This window comes from Labeo rohita, chromosome 1, assembly GCF_022985175.1.
Source record: "Labeo rohita strain BAU-BD-2019 chromosome 1, IGBB_LRoh.1.0, whole genome shotgun sequence".
Lineage (NCBI taxonomy): Eukaryota > Metazoa > Chordata > Actinopteri > Cypriniformes > Cyprinidae > Labeo > Labeo rohita.
This window is the reverse complement of record NC_066869.1, coordinates 40952269-40970572: the sequence shown is the minus strand read 5'-3', so window position 1 is coordinate 40970572 and position 18304 is coordinate 40952269. Positions and strand designations below refer to the sequence as shown.

General features: G+C 34.3%; 2 protein-coding genes across 3 annotated transcripts in view; one reads left to right on the top strand and one right to left on the bottom strand.

The window, feature by feature from the left end:
• LOC127181166 (uncharacterized protein C4orf54) overlaps positions 1-10300 on the top strand; it is a 20855-nt gene extending 10555 nt beyond the window's left edge. Inside the window, exons 2-3 of one of the 2 annotated variants that reach the window (XR_007829757.1) lie at positions 5717-5849; positions 10170-10300. The gene's annotated coding sequence lies outside the window, so the exon portion shown is untranslated. Of the gene's footprint in view, positions 1-5716; positions 5996-10169 lie in introns of those variants that run through there. The other variant, XM_051135846.1, reaches the window with a different exon arrangement.
• Positions 2950-18304, bottom strand: mttp (microsomal triglyceride transfer protein). The gene is made up of 18 exons (XM_051136004.1): positions 18133-18304; positions 16838-17025; positions 15165-15308; positions 14953-15060; positions 14749-14865; positions 14520-14659; positions 14280-14430; positions 13041-13198; positions 12053-12221; positions 10903-11010; positions 10192-10404; positions 9900-10111; positions 9689-9786; positions 8395-8516; positions 8054-8281; positions 6407-6531; positions 3898-4068; positions 2950-3783 (listed from the first exon to the last, which is right to left on the bottom strand). The coding sequence occupies exons 1-18, from the start codon at positions 18191-18193 to the stop codon at positions 3636-3638; spliced, it is 2661 nt and encodes an 886-aa protein (XP_050991961.1). The 5' UTR covers positions 18194-18304; the 3' UTR covers positions 2950-3635.

The window sequence follows — 18304 nt, the reverse complement described above, 5'->3', positions numbered from 1 at the left end:
GAACCTGTGATTTTTTTTTTTTTTTTTTTTTTTTCAGGATTCTTTCATGAATAACAAGTTTAAAAAGTACAGTGTTTATTCAAAATATAAATATTTTATAACAATGTAAATTATTTATTATTAACTTTTAATAAACTTTTAATTATTAACTTACTACATCCTTGGTGAATAAAAGTATAAATTTCTTAAAAAAAAAAAAAAAGAAACAATAAAAATGTACTGACCCCAAACTTTTGAACGGTAGTGTATATAGTATTTTTGATTAAATAAATGGAACTTTGTTGAGCAAAATAAACTTATTTAAAAAACATTACAAATCCAAACTTTTGAACTGCAGTGTAAATAGAACATCCAGTTGTATAAGTTTAATACATTTCATATAATGATAAAAAAAATCCACCAGTACATAGAGTTTCTATCATTTAAACATATGACCCAGCCCAGACAAACATAAAATTAAACATAATTACAAAAATTATGGAAAGGTGTCTATGAATACAGTTATAGTGCTTATTTTAATACTTACTCATTATTGTACTTATACATAAATACAGCACTTAGTGTGCTAAATATTTTTCTGAGTACTTTGAAGGAGTTTTTTTTTTTTTTTTTTTTTTTTTTTTTAATAATGTTGGTACTATTAGGCCTATATGAATATACATCCAACTGTACAAGTTTAATAAATCAAGCCTCCTCAACTTAAAACACATTTGGTGGAACATGCACGTCAGTGCACTATTAAAATCACTTATATGTCTAGTGATGTTAATAGTACACGAGTAACATTAAAGGAATCTACTGGCCCACTCAGCTGCCTTTTGTAAAGGCTGTTAAAAAGATCACCTAGTCTTTGAATGTTCCATCACAGGTTGAGAACTGCATGTTGAAGAGGTTAAATGGATGTTATTTCATTCATTTGGTCTGTTTGCACTCTATGCACTCAAAACAAATAGGCTACATGATATATAGGATGACAGTTTGCTTTTATAAGCTTATATACAGTAAAAATGCTATGTCATGTAATTTAAAACCTACCTTATATGGTAACAAATAAATTAATGTTTATTTATATAATTGATCTTTACACGCTACCACTTAAGAGTGTAGAAAGCAATGTAAATGTCATAAAACAAAACGAATTGTCATTTTAATATGTGTGGTCATTATTCCCTCACGGATTTTATGTACTACCTCTTGTATCCTTTCTCACACCCTTGTGTAGCGCTATTGACCTCAAAAGGCCTTAAATCTTCAACAGAAGCAGATAGTTGTTGTGGGGCCCGTTTGATTTACACAGCTGGCAGAGGGTCGTTTGACTCGATGCCAGCGTGCTAGGTAAGTTTTCCGTGAGCTCCTGAAACTTCACCCGCCAGAGGCATTAGCTCGAGCTGACAGTTTGTGCGTTTGTTTACGCGGTCGTCATGGCAGTAGCACCAGTGACAGACACGCGCGCTCAGCTGCTGTTCGCCGCGCGATAGGAATGTCCACGAGAGCGCAGTTGTTGGTTTTCAGTTGCCAGCCGCCACCAAGCGGAACTCCAACTATTACTGTGTTCAAAGTTTTTGTAAAAAAAAAACGCTTGTTATACACTCTTTTCAGAGTTTAGTTCTAAATTAAGAGCAGATGAAATAAGAATAGGAGTTTTTAGTTCATATCTATTACTGAGGGGAAACTGCTATCTAATGACTGTAAGTTTACATGTTTTGGCCCATTAAACTGAGAGATGAGAGATACAGTAGGTCAAAGAACATGGTTCAAAGGACAATGCCAGCATGGCATTTTCACGTATTATGAAAATGTATTTATATTACACACCTAAATACCTAAAGATCTTCATCAAAGGTTGAGAAGTTAGGTGGAAATGTTAATTATTTCACCAAAAATAAGAGGGATCATACAAAATGCATGTTTTTATTTTTATTTAGTACTGGCCTGAGTAATATATTTCACATAAAAGATGTTTACATATAGTCCACAAGAGAAAATAATAGTTTTGAACCGATTACAGAAGGTTCAAATGCTTACTGAAGGAAAAACGATGCATTGAGAGCCGGTGGGTGAAAACTTTTGAACAGAATAAAGATGTGTACATTTTTCTTATTTTGCCTAAATATTATATTTTTTTCATTTAGTACTGCCCTTCAGAAGCTAAAGAGGATACTTACATGTGTCCCAGAAGACAGAATAAGTTAAATGTACTTTGATCTTCAAATTCCAAAAGTTTTCACCCCCCCGGCTCTTAATGCATTGTGTTTCCTTCTGAAGCATCAGTGAGATTTTAACCTTCTGTAATAGATGCATGAGTCCTTCAGTTGTCCTCAGTTTGATCTCAAAATTATACAGTCATTGTTGGAAAAGGTTCAAATACACAGAAATGCTGAGAAACTAAAGAATTTTTAGGACCTGAAGGATTTTTTTAAAGAAGAGCAGGCAGTTTAACTGTTCAGGACAAACAAGGGACTCATGAACAACTATCACTAAACCAAAAAAAAAAACAGCTGTGGATCATTCAGGTAACAACACAGTATTATGAATCAAGTGTATGTAAAAGTTTGAACAAGGTTATGTTTTATAAATGTAACTATTATTTTCTCTTGTGGACTATATGTAAGCATCTTTCATGTGAAATATGTTATTCAGGTCAGTACTAAATAAAAAATAACATGCATTTTGTATGATCCCCCTTATTTTGGTAAAATAATCAACATTTTGAGGATTCTGCAAGGTGTGTGTGTAAACTGTTGACTTCAGCTGTATAAACATATTTTAAATAAATTCGGATATGCTGATAAACAAGTTAAATAGTCTGTATTTATCCTCATTTTAAAGCCTCAGTAGATGATCTATATAAAGGATAGACACACCGTACATACTAATATATAAAGATCTATTCTATATTTTTAAAAGTTACACTTTCAGTGATTTTTACACCAAAATGATGACAAAAAATTCCAAAAAAGACAAAAACTTTATTCATGGTTGATTATCTTCCCATGTACAAGACTGCCATAAATATTCTCAAGAATGTAAACATCTGGTGTAATCATGGAAACCAGACAGCATGAACTGCCTGTGGAGGGATGAAGTGTGTCAGAAAGCCCTCTGATTAAATAAATAACACAGTAGCACCTCAAATTCACAGTCCTGTTATAATGCTATAATGTTGTCGTTTATAAATATTTTACTTGTTTTTATGGGTTGAATAATTCTGTCACATAACGAGAGTGCCATTGGTTATCCTGACAACATTTTTATAAATTCGTATTATTTAAAAAAGTGGACAAAATTTAATTTGTGCTAATCATTCTTAAATGGAAAAAACAGGGCTGGACTTCTAAGGACTCTTATAGTGCACTCTTAAAAATAAAGGTTCTTTAACATCCATGGAACCTTTTTATTCCACTTTATAGTGGAAAAAGATGTTCTTCACACTAAACAAATGGTTCTTTTAAGAACTGTTTACTGAAAGGGTTTTTGAGGAACCCAAAATGGTTTGAAGCCTTTATTTTTAAGAGTGTACAACCCTTCACGTACCTGACTGACTCAAGGTTTCAGGACATACAGGCACAAAATGTTTAGTGATCGTTTGCATGAAAACCTTTTACGTTTGCTAGCCAAATCATCCCCCAGCTGGTCTACCAGGCCTGTTCAAAGACTTTCTTGCACATGTTGGAGTTCTCCTGGTGTAAAGGAAATTCTGAGCCTGGCACCAGCTGATCTCTGCTCCTCTTTGAGGAGAATGTCTGTCCTGAGGGCAGTTTCTCCTGCTTGGACACCGTCTCTCTAGAGAGCACCAAAACAAAAACAGGTTAGTTTTGCTCATCTGGCACATTTTTTTTAAATTATATAGGCTTTAACCCATTGTCTAGCACTAAAATCTGATTGGTTGATAAATACCTGAAGGGGAAGGTGGTTTTGTCCATCTGCATGCAGACGAGGAAGGGGTATTCCGAGAACTTCACGGTGGTGATGAAGTCCAGGGTGGCCTCTGTCTCAAAATCTACTTCCACTCCAGCGCTGACAAAGTCGGTGTCCACTGTCACGTTACCGATGACGACCAACGCTCCCCTGCAAACAATGTCAAAGATGAGCTTAGAAAGTACACTAAAAACTTAGTAAGCACAGAGTAAAACTTTAGTTATTTCTTCAGCATTGTTAGAATAATTTTTTGCATTCTGTACTTAAGTATTCTAAAAGCTTTAAAGAACAGCAGTGCATCTCTGTGCAGATTTTCTGCTTTTATTAATTCATTTATTTTAGTTTTTATAAGTTGAAACCACAAGCAGAGTAGATGAAATGAGTCTTTTTTTTTTCCAAATGTGCTTTTCTGTTTCAGTCCTATTCATACTCGATAGACAGACAGATAGATAGAAGTTAAACTATATTTTCGGGTTGCTTAGATTAAGAATAAATTAGATAAAAAATTTTTTTTTAATAACACTGAATCTAATTTAGTGTTAATTGAAATAAACCTAAAATAAAATATTAGATGAAAATCTTAAACTTAAAAAATGAGAAATGTTGCTTCGGCAACTAACAGAAAAAAAAAAGTTTAAAATATATATATTATATATAAATACACCCACATATAGTATATATATTGAAAATATTTACATGTATATATTTTTATTCATATAATTAATATTACAGATAAATATATTTCATATATAAACATTTTTCTTGAATATATATCTATGCATGTGTGTGTTTATATATACATAAAAAAATATACACAGTACACACGCATATATTATGTAAACAAAAACTTTCGTGATTAATCGTTTGACAGCACTAGAATAAATTTTATTCAGTGTTATTTTTAACTAAAATTATGGAAATAAACTTAAACTATTAGACGAAAATCTTAAACTTAAAAAACTTAAATGAAAATGAGAAAAGTTGCATTGACAACTAACAAAAAAAATTAAGTTTAAGTGCTAAAATTACTAAAACTGAAATAAATATGGGAGCTAAATATAAATATTTTTATAGACAAAAGAAGACAAAAACATAACAATATATAATATAATATATATATATAATATAAAAAAGCTAATACAAAATATTAATAAACACTGTAATAGTATACAATATCAAAATAAGTTTTTTTAATTTTAATATTAATTTGTATTATTTAAAATGTAATATTATTTTAATATTTAATATTTAATATTAATTGAAATATTCCACCCCAAGAGTAGAGTTTTTTTTTTTCTTTGGATGTGCTCATGACGTGATAACTTGATTCTGAACTCTATCTATTTTTTTTTTTTTTTTAATCAAGATTTTTACGCTCATTCTTCCTACAACACATGCTCCAGAGAACAACTTAAGATAGACATTTATCGCCATAGTCTCTTTCTCAGAGTCTCTGCTGAGTCAGTTTTGGTGTCTGGGCTCACATATCACATGAGACTGTCTGGCTCCATGCTTTCAACCTCCACCTTAAATGATCTATTCAACATGGCTGCTCGTGATGAGTGGGCTGAGTAGAGGCATGCTAATCTTGTGCGCCCGAGAGAGCTGTGGTTTATTTAGTTTCTAAACATATCCCACTTGTGTCTGACTATGTGCGTAACTATCTTTCTAGCGGTTTTCCCCGCTTCTGTGTGCCCACAGGCACAAGTGTTTACGTATTAGGTTGTCTGTCTGTCAATGAGTCTTTGTTTGTCTTCTTGCGTTGTGTGTGTGTGTGTGTGTGTGTGTGTGTTTTCAGAGAAGGTAAAGCCTGCCGTCCTGATCCATACACCTGCCCCTGCCTATCCTGAGGACTGGCAGTTGTAGAAAACCAGATGCCACCCAGAAATACCCATCATCAAACAAAGAACAGCTAACCCACAGTGCAACAAGTAAGTTTAAAACAGAGATATTCCCTCATTACAAAGTTGTAAATTGTCTTTAAGGTTTCAAATGTAAAGATCTGAAATCTCTCCCAGAGAGGATTCGGTTTCTCACAATCGATATCATAACCTAATTTTACCCCCAACACCTGATCTTTTACTCCTACCACAGCATCTTTCCATTGCCCTCATTTCCCGCCTGTCTCATTTTAGCCAAGCTGCCATTGCTAGCATCCACAAACTTAATAGTAAGCAAGCAGGTGCCGTTGTGGCTAAAGATGTGGATTAGCATCAAATCACTCTGAAGGATTAATGATGTTATAATAGGAGGCACCGGCATCGTATTTACTGTCGTTTGGAAAACATAGTGAAGAAAAACATCTGGCAATGGATTCTAAATGTGCAATTTAAGTGGTCGATTTTAACAATTGCAACTTTGCATCCAAAGCAACCCAGGGTGAAATGCCTTCCGTTAGGACATCATGGGTTGTCGTTTTAATTGGCAGCTCGGCTCTATATCTGAATGCAAGACATCATCTCCATACAAGGAGATTTAAAAGCTCTACCTGTTGTTGACACTCGTCTTAGACTCTCTGTACCACAAGCTGAACTCCATCCCTCCAGAGATATCGATGGCCAGACCACCTTGGAACTCAGCACTGGCTCTCAGACCAGACTGTAGAGGAATTACCTTCAAAGAAAGCAAGATTTTTTTTAATACATCAGAAAGAATATATGTATATTACATTTTTTAAATGTAAAGATCTTTTAACATTATGAACTAGTATAATGACGCTAGTTCAAAAGTATGAATCTCAACAAATTGGTGTTTTTAAGAATTTTACATTTATTACAAAGTAACTCACAGCAGTAACAATTTAAACAATGTATTTGTGAACTTATGTTCAGCTGTTCTTTTTAATAGTTAACTTTTAACTCTTTTTTTATTTTTTGGGTCATCATTCATCAAAGCTCGGTAAATATTTGTCACAGGCAATTTACACTACCAGTCAAAAGTTTTTGAACAGTAAGATTTTTACTGTCTCTTCTGCTCACCAAGCCTGCATTTATTTGATCCAAAGTGCAGCAAAAACAGTAACATTTTGAAATATTTTTACAATTTAAAATAACTGATTTCTATTTGAACATATTTAAAAATGTAATTTATTACTTTGATTTCAAAGCTGAATTTTTAGCATCATTACTTCAGTCACATGATCCTTCAGAAATCACTGTAATATTCTGATTTGCTGCTCAAAAAACATTTATTATTATTATTAATATGATTATTATTACTATTATATTGAAAACAGCATTTTAGTTTTTTTTAGGTTTCTTGAATAGAAAGTTCAGAAGAACAGCATTTATCTTAAATTAAAATCGTTTCAAACATTATAAATGTTTTTATCATCACTTTTGATCAATTTAAAGCATCCTTGCTAAATAAAAATAAATAAATAAATTATACTGACTCCAAGCTTCAGATAAATGCTGATCTTTGGATCTTTCTCAGCTGTTTTAAATATTGATTTTCATAATAATAAATGCTTCTTGAACAGCAAATCCGCAAATTTGAATGATTTCTGGAGGATCATGTGACACTAAAGACTGGAGTTATGATGCTGAAAATGTAGCTTTGATCACAGGAATAAATAATATTTTCAAATATTTTCAAATAGAAAGCAGTTATTATAAATAATAAAAATATTTCACAATATTACTGCTTTTGCTGTATTTCAGATCAAATAAATGCAGGCCCGGTAAGCAGAAGACGCTTCTTTAAAAAAATTACAAATCTTACTGACTAAAAACTCCTATGTGTCCCATGCCATTTTAAGTCTTATTTTGTGTGGTTATGTCTAAGTGTGTGAATTGTTTGCTTACTTTTTCAATTAGTCTTCCCATAAACGCTATTATATTGTTCATTCAGACTGATTTGCGAATGCAGAACCCACACAAACACAAGAGGCGGGATTTATAGCATGAACCAATCACATCTGACCATAACCAGTCATATCCAATCATATCGCAATAGAGGCACTGCCTCCTCTCACGTGACTTTTCCCCATTCATCCTCAGTTACCCCCCACCAAACCCACCTCATGCTTTAGGGTGTCTGTTAAAACTCAATGGGCTCAGGGGAGGTGAGAAAGACGTGGACTCCCGCTGTAACTTTTTTGCAATATAATAGTATTTTGAGGTGAATATCATACCTGTGAGTGGTCTGTCAGCAGAATAAGGCCCTTCACCACATTGACTGGATCTCCAGACATGGAGAACATCTTGGCCATCAGGTCACTATAACCCTTGAAGAAGGTCACTGGACGAAGTTGCACATCAAACAGCAGAGCAGACATTCCAGCAAAAGACTCCAGTTCTTCTTCTCCTTCGTCTGGCGTGGCTGCAATTAGAGACTCTAGACCCTGTGCTTCAATCGTCACCTGAAATACAGCATGACAGACACATATGAATGTCAGAACACACAATGCATGTTTATGAGATACACTGTACAAGACAAGACGCTGTACAAGTGTTGTGGTAATGATGACGGTACCTGAAGGCCATGAAGGAGGGCATTGTCACTCTGACCATAAATGTTCATGTTGCTTCTTCTCAAAACTCCAGAGCCAGAGTACAGGATGTCCAAATTGTAGGTGCAAGTGACTTCAGCAGTTCCTGTTTAAAGATATAAAATTCAGACACTGTACAAGACACACTTTAGCTTTTTACAAAAAATGTGGCCGGTAAAACAGACCTCTCCCTCAGTGGGCCCTTATAATTGTCATAACATTCCCCCGCGTTATGGTAAAAATGGCATTCCGTGCCCCCTCTTCCTCGTTGGGCCCTTAGAATGGTCTCCCCCCATTAGAATCGTCCTGACCTTCCCCCCGTTATGGTAAAAATTGCGTTCCGGGCCCCTCTCCATCTTCGGACCCTTAGAATCGTCCTAACCTTCCTCCCCATTATGGTAAAAATCACGTTCCGGGGCCCTTCATTGGGCCCTTAGAATCGTCTTTCCCCCGTTACGGTAAATATCACGTTCCAGGGCCCTCTTCCTTGTCGGGCCATTAGAATCGACTTCCTCCCCGCTATGGAAAAAATCACGTTCCGGGCCCCCTCATTGGGCCCTTAGAATCGTCTTTCCCCCGTTACGGTACAAATCACGTTCCAGGGCCCCTCTTCCTTGTTGGGCCCTTAGAATTGACTTCCTCCCCGCTATGGTAAAAATCATGTTCCGGGTCTCCTCGTTGGGCCCTTAGAATCATCTTTCCCCCGTTATGGGAAATATCACTTTCCAGGGCCCCTCTTCCTTGTCGGGCCCTTAGAATCGACTTCACCCCGTTACTGTAACAAACGCGATCTGGGCCTCCTCTCCCTCGTCGGACCCTTAGAATCGTCTTCCCCCAGTTATGGTAAAAATCGTGTTCTGGCCCCCTCTCCCTTTTCGGGCCCTTAAAATCGCCTTTCCCTGTTACAGTAAAAATCACATTCCAGACCCCCTTTCCCTTGTCAAGCCACTGGAATCGTCCTAAACCCCCCCGTTTTTGCACCCCTGGGTGCTTTTCAAGAGTAGTTTTTTTTTAAATTATTATTCCGCAAAAGTGACAGTAAAGACATCTATACTATTATAAAATATTCCTATTTTAAATTAATGCTGTTCTTTTGGACTTTCAATTTATTAAAGAATCCTGAAAAATCCCAGAACCATTGCATATAAATGCAGCCTTGGTGAAAATAAGAGAATTTATTCAGAAAAAAAATCTTTGTATCAGGCAACATTAATAATAAAAAAAAATAATGCTGTAGGATTAAGGTTAAATGTCAGGAGTGGACATGAGTTCACTTACGTGCCATGAAGCCTGAAAAAGCAGAAGATGACCCAGACTTTGAGAATCTGTCATAGTTGTGGGAAACCATGTCCTTCATCACTTGTTGCACCAATTTACTGTAAAACAAACATATGACTTTTATCACACAAGTGCCATAAGATAATCATAAAGAACAAAACATTTGTCGATTAAAAGTCCAGAGAATGAGATTAGTAAATGTGAGACCCACCAGGCTGGCATCTCGAAGCGCAGTATGTCCTGGATTTTAGACAGCATGTATTTATTCATTTCATGTGGCAGGTGTCCGATGGAGAGCAAAAGGTTCTTCACTTCCATATAGGATGGACCACTGCTCATAATCACATCGGCTGCCGCGGCACGAACATTCTTCTCATAGATACGCTGGTTCTGATGGTATATGCGGTTCAGCGTCTTTTTCACCTGTCGAAATACACCTATGTTAAGTGTGGCTGAAGACAATTTTTATCTGCCCCTGTAGGTGATGGGGAGTGAGAAATTACCTCTGGCGTGATCAGCTGAGGGTCGTATCTCTGCAGCGCTGTGATGGCGATGGTGCTATAAGCTCCCACCGCTGATTCAGCATATTTGGTTAGAACAGGAACACCTTCCGGCAGGAGAGCGTTCTTCAATGCTAGCAGGTACATCTGAACCTCAGACTCCACCTGAGTGCTGTCAGGTCCTGCCAGTAGCATCTCTTTCACCTTAACCACTGTCTGCACATCAAACACAAAAGAAACACAGTCAGTGTGAATTGAAAAACTCTTGCTTAAGAAATAGTTTACACAAAAATGAAAATTTTGTCATTACTCTCGTTCAAGTTGTTCCAAATCTAGTTTCTTTCTTCTGTTGAACACAAAAGAAAATATGTTTTGAAAAATATCTGTAACCAAACAGTTGATGGTCCCGACTGACTTCCATATTATTTTCTTCCATACTACTTAAGTCACTGGGGACCATCAGCTGTATGGTTATCAACACTCTTCAAAATATTTTCTTATGTGTTCAACAGAAAGAAACTCAAACTTGAACAAGAATAAATGATGACAGAATTTTCATTTTTGGGTGCCCTATTCCTTCAGTAATTTTATATTTTTATTTAAATATTAGAAACGATTTGCATTGTGGTTTTGATATTGATTATATGAATCATATGTGAACATTTATAAGTACAGAAATGAATACAAATAATAATCCATTGTGTTGGGACTCACTGGTAGTTCACATGCTCCTTTCAGACAGAGCTTCCTGAGTAGAGCTCCCATGATGATCACAACTGACTCCTTAATATCAGTACTACCGATTTTTCCTTGAGACAAATCCTAATGGGGGAACAAGTCACATAAATTAGAATAATGAATGAAAATGATGAACATCTAAATACATTTGAAGGTGAAATGTGTCAATTTGCACCACTAGTGTCACCAGTGGGAACTGTAAAATATGTATCAAATATACAAACACATACACTGGCATTCAAATATTTGGGATCAGTAGGATTTTTAATGTATTTTAGGTCTCTTATGATCATCAAAGTTTCATTTATTTGATCAAATAAATGTAATGTTAAATATTATTGCAATTTAAAATAACAGTTTTAATATACTTTTAAATATAATTTATTTCTGTGATGCAAAGCTGAATTTTCATCAGTCATTTCTCCAGTTTTAAAAGTTACATGGTCATTCAGAAATCATTCTAATATTCTGATTTATTATCAATGTTGGAAACAGTTGTACTGCTTAATATTATTTTTGGAACCTGTGATACTTTTTTTATGATTCTTTGAAAAATAAAATGTTAAAAAGCATTTATTCAAAACAGAATTATTTTCTAACAAGTCTTTACTATCACTTTTTATCAATTTAACACATTCTTGCTGAATAAATGTATTCATTTCTTTCAAACAAAAAATGAAAAAAAAATTACTGACCCCAAACTTTGAAAAGTAGTGTGTATTTTTAAAAAAGATTTCTATTTTGAATAAATGGAATTCTTTTTTTAAAGTTTTTTCATCAAAGAATCACAGGTTCCAAAAAAAAAAAAAAAAAAAATAAAAAAAAAAAATATATATATATATATATATATATATATATATATATATTAAGCAGCTGTTTCCAACATTGATAATAAATCAGCATATTAGAATGAATTCTGAAGAATCATATGACACTGAAGACTGCAGTAATGATGCTGAAAATTCAGCTTTGCATCACAGGAATAAATTCTATTTTAAAGTATATTAAAATAGAAAACCACTATTTTAAATTGCAATATTTCAGAGTATGTATTTTTTAATCAAATAAACGCAGCCTTGATAAGCAGAAAAGTGCATGTGCGAATGCAGTAATGCAGTTCTCTTACCAGCAAGGACTGCAGCATGTTCTCTGTAGGGTGAGAGGCAAAGCCACATGCGTACAGGAAGCGCTCCTGCAGTACTAAACCTTCCTTCTTGCTGAAATCTAGAAACTCCAGAATGGCTGCGAGAGAAGATGAAGTCTGAGCTGATGTTACTGCATCCACCAGCTGAGGCCTAGAAAGACAGAGAAACAATGTAAACTGGCTGTGCTTATTAATGTTGAAAACATTGCTTATTAATATTTTTGTGGAAACCGTGATACATGTCTTTCAGGATTCTTTATTGAATAGAATATTTTAAAAGAACAGCAAAGGTTATAGTCAAACACAATCTTTTAATGTGAAATCAGATTTTTTTTTAGTGAATCGGTTTATTCATAGAACAAGTTTTTTATGTATGTTTTGATCAAGAAATACAGCTCTGATTATTCTTAGGTAAATATTTAAATATATTTACATATTCAAAAAGTTATTTGTGACCCTGGACCACAAATTCAGTCATAAGTGTAAATATTTCGAAATTGAGATTTATACATAATCTGAAAGCTGAATAAATAAGCTTTCCGTTAATGTATGATTTGGGAAAGGACAATATTTGGCCAAAATACAAGTATTTGAAAATCTGGAGGGTGCAAAAAAATCTAAATATTGAGAAAATCGCCTTTAAACTTGTGCAAATGAAGTTCATAGCAATGCATATTACTAATCAAAAATTACATTTTGATATTTACGGAAGGAAATTTACAAAATATCTTCATGGAACATGATCTTTACTTAATATCCTGATGATTTTTGGCATAAAAGAAAAATCGATAAATTTGACCCATCCAATGTATTTTTGGCTATTGCTGCAAATATACCCGTTCGACATAAGACTGGTTTTGTGGTCCAGGGTCACATTTATTCTCTTCCTCATCAGTATAGTTGGCTACTTGGACTCTAATAATGTTTACAAATGATAAACAGAGAAGCACAATGAGGAGTTTGGTCTTACAGTACAGTCTTGCTGCAGTTGCGCAGTACAGTCAGGATCTCAGATTTGCTGGCTTTGCGCAGGCTGTGTAAGAGTGTGAGGAAGCTTCTTGGGGCTTCTGCTTTAGAGAGCGAGTCTGGCTCCAGCTGAGACCTCACCGCTTTCCATGTGTCCATCAGCTATTGTACCCCAAAACAATACAATACACAATTAGTATAAAAACAAACAAAAGCATATTTCACAAACTTATGTCTCTTTTTTCGTGGACATGTCCTAGCCGGGATTTGGCCAGAACATATCCAGGTTTTGGCTTTGTTGAAGGTAATGACTTAAATATTGTTTGACCAATAGCATGTAGGCACTGTACGTAGTCAACCAATTGGACATAAAAAAACAAAGGTTGAAGTATGTTTTGCAAGAAAATACTATTTCAGTTTTTCTACTAAAAAAATGTCATGTTTAATTGTGACCCTGGACCACAAAACCAGTCTTAAGTAGCACAGGTATATTTGTAGCAATAGCCAAATAGCCATTGTATGGGTCAAAATGATCGATTTTTCTTTTATGCCAAAAATTATATATTTTTGCCAAAGATCCTGTTCCATTAAGATATTTTGTCATTTTGGATATTTTTTGTACATTTCCTACCGTAAATATATCAAAACTTAATTTTTGATTAGTATTATGCATTGCTAAAAACTTCATTTGGACAACTTTAAAGGCGATTTTCTCAATATTTTGGGTTTTTTTTGCACCTACGGATTCCAGATTTTCAAATAGTTGTATCTCGGCCAAATATTGTCCTATCCTAACAAACCATACATCAATGGAAAGGATGATTTATAGACGATGTATAAATCTCAGTTTTAAAAAATTAACCCTTATGACTGGTTTTGTGGCCCAGGGTCAGAGTGGTTTCTTTGTAATTATTTGTGAAATTTACTAACAGTTTCTGAGTGAAAACAACTTCAAAGTAAATCCACAAACGCAAGAAAATGATGGTTGGTAAAAATGGTTTATCAGTGTTGTAAATAAATATATTTATTTATAATAAGTATATTTTTAAAAAATCCCATTCAGTCTTGAAGTTTCATATTAAATTCAGTGTCATTTCTTTGTGTTGCTATTTGTGAAATTTATATAAATTCTACACCAAATGTTTTATTAAAAGTATTTTAATTTTTAGTGAATTAACCATTTCACATCAGACTTATAAGCATAAACACAAAAGCTGATAAAACAAAAAACATTGTAACTCACATTGGGGCATCCTTTGCATTTGGTTTTAACTTTCTCCACCATGATTCCAACAGACAATAGTTTGTCATCCAGAGACTTCACCACGCTTGCGGCATCTTTTCCCGCCACTTCTGCTGGCCCAACCTCAATCTTTTTAAGCTTCAAAGACTGCCTGTGGGAAATGAGAAGATACTTTAATTTCATTCATTGATTTGTTCTGTTAATCCATGCATGATTTTTCACATTTTGTGTTTTTGGTACCTGGACAGGACTTTAGTTGCAGCTTTATGACGAGCATTGATGGACAAAATGTGTGTTTCCTCAACATCAGCAGATTTAATGATGCCATTCTCCAGGGTGATTACTGTTTCAGAAGCAGACTTCCCACTGACGCCCAAAACCTACAGGAGAAGAGAGGAATGGTGAATGAAAAGTGCCAGGAATGATGCATAAATGAGGTAAGATGTGAATATGTGAGTTTTTGTCTTACTGGGCTGTGTGTAGTGAATCCCATCTCTTGTGTTTTGCAAGTATCCATGTGTTTTGTACGGATCACCTGATCTTTGGTAACTTTGTACTCACTTAAACATTTTCCTGAAGCGTCAGTCTGCAGATTACAGAGAGAGTATTGTAACTTAGAAACATGTACATCCTTTAAACGCTTAAGTGGAGAATTGTAATTGTTAGACTTTACCTCTGACATCTTTCCGGACTTTAGCTGCATCATTAGCATACTGGCCACACCCCTCTTCAAGTTTTTGACGGTAGCAGGCTCTGCTTTTTGGGCGTACAGGCTTCTAATCTAAAATTACACAAAAAGTCAATTCACTATGGAAAATATATAAAGGTTCAAAACTAAAATGCATATGAATCATATTTTATAATGCACAGTGAAATGTTTATTACCTTGCCCATTTTCCACAGCACCATGAAGGGCTTCTGAAGTGCCTCAAGCCTGACTTTACCCAAAATGCTTTCTGCTGAGCTGCCTTGGAAGATGTTGTTTTTGCGGGAGCGCGTTCCAACGCTTTCAACTTGAACATTTGAAATCTAAGAACAGGACAAGAGAAGGTGATTTGCACAAGGGTTATTATTGTTAACTAAAACGATATATAGAAATATTTCTATCATTTGAAAATAAATAAACATAGTTGACAAGGCAACATTTCTGATGTCCGTTGAAGCACTAAAATGACTGAAACTGTTTTTAACAGTAAGATTTTTTTAATGTTTTTTAAAGAATTCGCTCACCAAGCCTGCATTTATTTGATCTAAAATACAGCAAAAGCAGTAATATTGTGAAATATTTGTACTGTTTAAAATTATTGTTTTCTATTTGAATATATTTTAAAATGTCATTTATTTTTGATCAAAGCTAAATTTTCAGCATCATTAGTCCAGTTTTCAGTGTCACATGACCATTATATGACCATAATATGCTGATTTGCTGTTCAAGAAACATTTATTATTATTATTATCAATATTTAAAATAGTTAAGTACACTTTTTCAGGATTCTTTGATGAATAGAAACCTGAAAAGATTCTACTCAGCTGTTTTTAACATTATAATAATAATGTTTTTTGAGCAGCAAATCAGAAGATTAGAATGATTTCTGAAGGATCATGCGCCTGAAGTAATGATGCTAAAAATTCAGCTTTGAAATCACTGGAATTTTAAAATATATATAAATAGAAAACAGTTATTTTAAATAGTAAACACAGGCTTGGTGATTAGAAGAGACTTCTTTAAAAAAAACATTCAAAACCTTACTGTTCAAAAACTTTTGACAGGTAGTGTATGTTTCTGTGTGTGTGTGTATATATATATATATATATATATATATAGTTAACAAAAGATATATTAATATACATTTAGTTATATTAAGTTAATATAAAGCTAACAAAATTAACAAGACTATAAATGACAGGACTAATATACTAAAAGAATATAGAACTGAATACTTTTGAACACTTAATTGCAAAAAATGTAATAACAATATTTTTGTTATTAAATGCAATTACAGTAGCCAACATTTGAAGTGAGTCAAAAAAGTTCATTAAAGTTGTCCTAAAACAAGAATGGGTATTGTTTTGGTTTTAGGACAACATTGACGGAAGGTTTTGATCCACTTCAAATGTTGACTACTATAGTTCAACTTAAAAGTCATTTTTTGACATTAGAACTTAAACACATCTTTATATGTAATTTCATAATTACTCATCTATGAATATGCACTTCCTGTACTGCCCAGCTGCAATTTATTAACTTTTTAAATTAATTTTTAATGATAGTTACATAATACTACAGTTAAAACTATAGTCAAATACTTTACATGTGCTTTAGTCAGCACATCAAAATGTGTGGTCTTCTTTAAAGCATGACAAAATATTATATAAAACACAATCAATAAAGATGTAGTTCAAAATGAAACTTTTACTTTAAAAAGCAAACTTTAAGTTAAGATATTCTATTCTATTCTATCCAAGTATGTTTTTAACATTTGAACACACAAATGCATTCAATACAAGCAGTCAAAAAAAAAAAACAAATAATAATCAGTCAAGTTCTCTCCCTTTACCTGCAGTCGTAGTAGCTGTTCATCCTGGATGTCTGGGTTCCTCCAGACGAGGCTGATGTCCACATCACTGCTAATCCTGAATCCAGCGTTCCCCCTAGTGGATCCCGTCGGCCTGTTCAGCCCGACCTCAGCGCTGTAGCTATATTTATAGAGTTTGTCATTATCCAGCCGAGGTCCAGCACTCGCACCTGAAAAAACACAAAAAAAGTCATGCTGTGACACATTCTAGACCTTCGGCCGAACATCAGTCAGTGGCATGTAAGACACAGCTGGACAAGGGAGGAATGTGAAATTAGAGAGGCAGGAAGTGGATTGACCATCAGATCACACAGACTTAAACCAGTGGAGCTGGTGGAAACACTTAGTCTAGCTGCAATCTGAATTAAATCCACTGTTTTGTTCCACAGGATTTACATCCGCAACCTCAAATAATTACTTGAAGAGAAACTACAGGAAAAAGAAGGCACTCCAGAAGAAGTCCATAGCCTTTCACAGAAGGTAATACAGAAGGAAGAGGAATAAAGTCCTATCTGTAACTGTAGGTGGGTCTCAGATAACAGTGTACTATGAGCTATTAATCCTCAGTTGTACTCATCAGATATATGGATCATGTTCCTAACCTCATTATGTGACACAGCTTCATTTCTTTTTGTCTTAAAAGTTTAAAGAATTTTGTACAAGTATGTAAAACATTTGTGTTAGGGGCACTGAACAAATAAAAAAAAAATCATTGCAATTTAATGCTCTGCTCAGATATATTTTGTCTGAATTTGTGATTTAAGCATTGTTGATTTATAAAATGAGTGACAAACAGGAAAAACAAGAGCATTATCCTCTCTGCCAGCACAGTTCAGTCCTGTCCTGAAAACACTGACGTGTCACACTCAGATTGCATCACATCTCCTGATACAGAGATTGTGCCCTGATCTTACCTCCTAAAACAAATAAATGATTTTATTAAATTTTTATATTTGCATATGTTTAATATGAAAATGCATGCTGAAATATTTCAGTAATGATACTGTTACTCAATAAACAAAGTGATGAGCACTTGGAATGATTGGGTAAATCTGGGCACAGAATGAATGAAAGGTGTGACTAACTACATCATTACTAAAAGGTCTCAAAATTACTATTCTAGAGACCTCAGTGAACTGCATAAACCTTTAAATCGATGTAATATAAAAAATTAAATCTCAAATCTTAAATCATGAGAACATTTGCTACCTTAAAGCATCAAGCAAATTTTTTATTTATTTATTTTTTATGTTTTCAGATTTTAAAAAATCACTTACCCAGAGATGAGGTACTTAAAAAGGAGGTCACGCATAGTAAAAGTCCGGCAAGCCGCAGCATTGTTGGCTCGCTGAGTGCTGTGTGCGTTACAGGTCTGCGGGCCAGAGAAAGGATGGTTGCCTGATCCTTCAGCTTTCTGTCTCTCTCTCTCTCTGTGTTTATCTGGATTTG